The 5,000-nt window shown below is 26.3% G+C and overlaps 1 protein-coding gene across 1 annotated transcript; it reads right to left on the minus strand.

The window, feature by feature from the left end:
* Positions 1–671: 671 nt before the first annotated feature.
* PRSY57_0913400 (6-phosphofructokinase) lies at positions 672–4,925 on the minus strand (the record flags this gene model as incomplete). The annotated part of the gene is made up of 1 exon (XM_012907374.2): positions 672–4,925. One exon carries the CDS (start codon positions 4,923–4,925, stop codon positions 672–674), a length of 4,254 nt encoding a protein of 1,417 aa, XP_012762828.2.
* Between the last annotated feature and the right edge of the window lie 75 nt (positions 4,926–5,000).

Below are 5,000 nucleotides of genomic sequence, written 5' to 3' on the forward strand. Positions count from 1 at the left end.
GAAAAAAAAAAAAAAAAAAAAAAAAAAAAAAAAAAAAAAAAAAAAAAAAAAAACCATCCAATCAATAGTTTAAAATATATTATAATGGACTCATGAAATTAAATAATGTTTATATATTTTACATAAATATTGTTTTCAGAATAATATAATTTATCAAGTTTATTTATAACTTCATAGATGAAAATTATAATATCTATATATTATATATATATAATATAAAATATAATTATGGGGGGATATAATATCCATAATATAAAAATATATATCGGAACAAAAATTAAATAAAGTACATTTTTAAAATACGTAGACAAGACTATTTAATAATATCTATATTATTAAAATTTTATATATGTATAAAAGTTAATATTTTATTAATAAATAAATAAATAAATGCATACAGAAATAATAAAATAAAATGTTAAAATCATGGACTAAATTAAAAATAACATTTTCATATATATATATATTATATATATATATATATATATATATATATATATATATATATATATATATAAATAGTTTAATAATCATACTATATATTATATGCAACGTAAATAATATCAGGGTTGAATAAAAAAAAGGAAAAAAAAAAAGGATTAATAAGAGATATACACACATGGATAAATACATACACATATCTATTTATATATATAACATTTTTTAATTTTTTAGTTCATTCTTTTTCTCTGGTTTTCCCAATCATAATAATCTTCTATACTTCCAATATATGGCATATTTGATAAGATATCATTAGGTTTATATGCTAATACCAACATACCACATAACTGTACAAATACATTTTTCAGATAATCAGCTGAGACACCAAAACGACAAGTATCTTTTAAAATATTTGCATAGCATTCAACATATCTTAACATTTCAAAATATTCAGATTGTTCTTCAAATAATATCCTATTATAATAATTAGATGCATTACCTTCAAATTGTATTGGTCCAGGATTACAAAAACGATCTTCCATTTGCCATTTTTGTAAAGCAATTTTTAAGCTTCTATAAGCTTTTCCATTTAAATCTACAGGTGCACTAGGAATTACTGGTAGATCACCTTTAGATGCACTTTTTAAATATTTACTTCCTTGTCCTTTTGGTAATATTTTCATTAATGATATGAATGGTATAGCAAATAATTTCCAATCTTTAACATTACCACATAATCCTCTTATAGATACAATATATCCTGTTAAGCCACTTTCAATAACTATTGATGCTGCATGTCCATATGCATATGCTAACTTACAATCAAATTCTGATGGTAATGATGAACGTCCTTGATAACCAAAAAAATGTGTTAATCCCATGAAACTTCCAGAATATTTTCCTTTTTGCTTTCTATCTTGTAATTCTTCTTTAACCATTTGTAATAATAATTGTTCAGTTTCTAATTGTTCAAAACGCATAGATCTCAAATCTACCTGTAATAATTCTTTTATAATAAATTGTGGGAATGTCTTTAATAGTGCTAAACTCCATGGTGTTAATTTAGAAACCCATTCGGACGTTAACTGACCATGATCCACACCAGACAAATTTACTAAATCATTCCTTGCTTCTAATAATTGGCCTTTTTCTGATGCCTCATTTAATATATCACTTATTTCAGATAATAATATTTTCATATGTGGTAAGTGCATCAATAAAGCATCTGGAATTAATACAGTACCATAATTCTTTCCAACATCAGCTCGTGCACATACAACATCAGCAATATCTTGAACAACTCTCCATAACGTCTTATCTGCAGCCCCATATTCTTCTGATATGATAACTACATTTGGATGTGTTTGTAAAGCACATTCTAAAACCTCATGTGATGGAGATCTTCCCATTAAACGAATAAAATGCCAATACTTAGGCATACTCACAGCATCTGTCAATACATTACCTATTAATGATGCATATACCTTGGTACTACTATCAAAACCAACACATGTCTCTATTAATTCATGTATCAAATTATTAGATCCTGTTAATGGTATACCTACCACAGATGTAGGTATTTTTTTTTCTAAAAAGTATTCTGATAATAAAGCAGCTTCTGTAATAGTTATATTAGATCCTGGCATAACTAAACCATTCAACTGTAATTGTGTAACTGTCTCACATACTTTATTTCTATTTTCTTTATCAAATAATGAATGCTCTGGAGAATTGCCAGTTAATTCTAAACCTCCTTGATTTACATATTTTGCAATATTATCATCATCTATTATAATGTATTTATTATGTAATAATCCATATAATCCGTAAAATGCAATACAAACACCTTTTAATAATTTCAAACGCCTATATAAACCACATAACACATTCATAGCACCTGGAGCCTGTCTTGATAAAAATACTATACCAATTCTTATTTCAAAAGAAATGGGACTAGCATATTTATCATGAAATATTTCTTGTATCTGAAATTTGTTCTCATAAGACATATGAGGGTAATTTGATAAGATTTGTTTTTGTGTATATGGATCATTGGATATATACTGTTTTCCAGCTCTAACCTTTGCTTTCAAATCAGAACATAATTCAGGCAATTCTAATTTATTATACAACCTAGATGTTTGTAATTCGGACATACAACCTAATGATTTATAACTAGATGCATGTTGTTCATAAAATCCTTGGTTTACAGGTTCTGAAGACAAAACATCAGATGTATTGCTTTTTTGACAATTTAAAGTATTCATTCCATCACCATTTACATTATATGCTGTATGTAATAAGGTAGTATTACCAAAGGTGGATCCATCTGATGTATTATTATAATTAGTGCTTACATTATTATTATTATTATTATTATTATTATTATCATCACTTAGATTGTACTTTGTTTTCTTAGCTGAACTTGTTGGTGATGATCCACCATCCCTTGCTTTATCGTCAGATATATTATGATTATTGTCCCCATTATTTTCATACATATTCTTGTTAGTTAGATTTATAATAAGCTCTAAATCATCGGCATTCTGACATAACAAATTATCCTTTGTTGGAGTCTTTACAGTATAACAACGTGCATTACCTAAATGGCCATTAAATTGGATGGGTCCTGGAGATCTATATAAATCATAAAGAGACCACAAACTCCTAACTTCCTTTAATACATTAAATAATGGACTATTTAAATCAACTAAATATCTTTTGACAGCTGGGAATTCATTACCTGTGTTATCTTTAATTACATGCATAATTCGTAAAAATGGAATTGCAGCTGGTATCCAATTGGTATATGAATCTTCCAAGTTCCTAATAATCGACATATATCCTGTTTTTTTATGATCAATTAATAGTGCAGCGTTGTAACCTAATGCATAACAATAATTACAATCAAAATTTGATGGTATAGCACATCTACCTTCATAACCTAGATAATGTGACATAAATTGTATATTTAGGTTTTTATCATTTAATTTGGCTAGTTCAGATTCTACTAATACAATAATTAATCTTTCGGTTGCAATTTTTCCAACTTGAATATACCCAGTTGATTCTCTATCCATTAACAATTGATCTCTAATAATAGCTGGTAAGAAATCCCAAACTTCTTTAGATTTTTGAAGTTTAGAAGCATCAAATGGACCATCTTTTAATATAACATTTAATTCAGAAATTAATATTTTCATCTCAGGTACAAATTCAATTAAACCTTCAGGTAATAAGATAACACCATAATTTTTATTTAATGATTTTCTTTTCAATATAATATTAACAATATTTTTAACAATATCTTTAAGTGACAAATTTAATTGTTCAACTTCTTCACCAATTAAAACAACATTTGGTCTTGTTTGTAAAGCACATTCTAAAACAACATGTGATGCTGATCTGCCCATAACACGAACAACATGATATACATTATGACCAGTTTTTACATCAGTACATAAATTTCCAATAATTTCTGAGTATGTTCTAGTAGCAGTATCAAAACCAAAGCTAATTTCTATAGCCTCACTTTTTAAATCACCATCAATAGTTTTAGGTACACCAATAATGGATATAGGAATTTTCCTTTCTGCAAAATATTCAGCCATTAAAGCAGCATTACTATTTGAGCCATCACCTCCAATAATAACTAAACCATTTAATTTTAATTTGGCTACAATATTTTCGATAGCAATTAAATCATCTTTATTTTTTACTTTTCCTCTACCAGACCATAACATATTAAATCCACCTAAATTACGAAATCGGTTCATCATACTATCAGTTATAGTAACATAATTTTTACTATATAAACCATCAATACCACCAAGAAAACCAATAACTTGTGATTGTTCATTATATCGTTTAGCATAATCATAAATACCAGATATTACATTATGACCACCCGGAGCTGGACCACCCGATAAAATAATACCAATTTTTAAAATATTCCCACCTTTAAATGATTCATTATTATTACTATCTTTAACATTTAACATTGGTAAATTATGTAAATTTTTTAAAAACCTCTTTACATCTTCATAATCATTTTTATTTATAAATTCATCTCCATAATTTTCATCTAATATTTGATATTCACTAGCTAAAGCTTTGGGTAAGGTTGGTATATATTTTGTTCTTTCATATTGTAATGGACTTAAATCATCATTTAAAGAAGCTGAATGACCATGTTCTTTTAATTTTTTTATTTTCATATTTTCATTATCTACTAAATAAAAACTATTTTTACTTTCTTTCTCTTCTAAAAATTTCTTAGATGTCAATTTCTCCATCAAACAATTTATCATACCACTATCATGTTTACCTACCTCACATCCTAATTTCTCTTTATCATTATGATCATAATTTTCATCGATATTAAACTGACATTTGTTATCTCGTAGTAATACTGATACAGTCTTTACAAGCCCATCAGCTCCTCCCTTATTTGCAGCATTGTTATCTCCACTCTTGGTATCCATAATGTTTCAAAATTTAATATACTACAAATTTTATATTGATATATAAAAATTAATATATATATATATATATATATA

Source organism: Plasmodium reichenowi, chromosome 9 (assembly GCF_001601855.1).
Source record: "Plasmodium reichenowi strain SY57 chromosome 9, whole genome shotgun sequence".
NCBI lineage: Eukaryota > Apicomplexa > Aconoidasida > Haemosporida > Plasmodiidae > Plasmodium > Plasmodium reichenowi.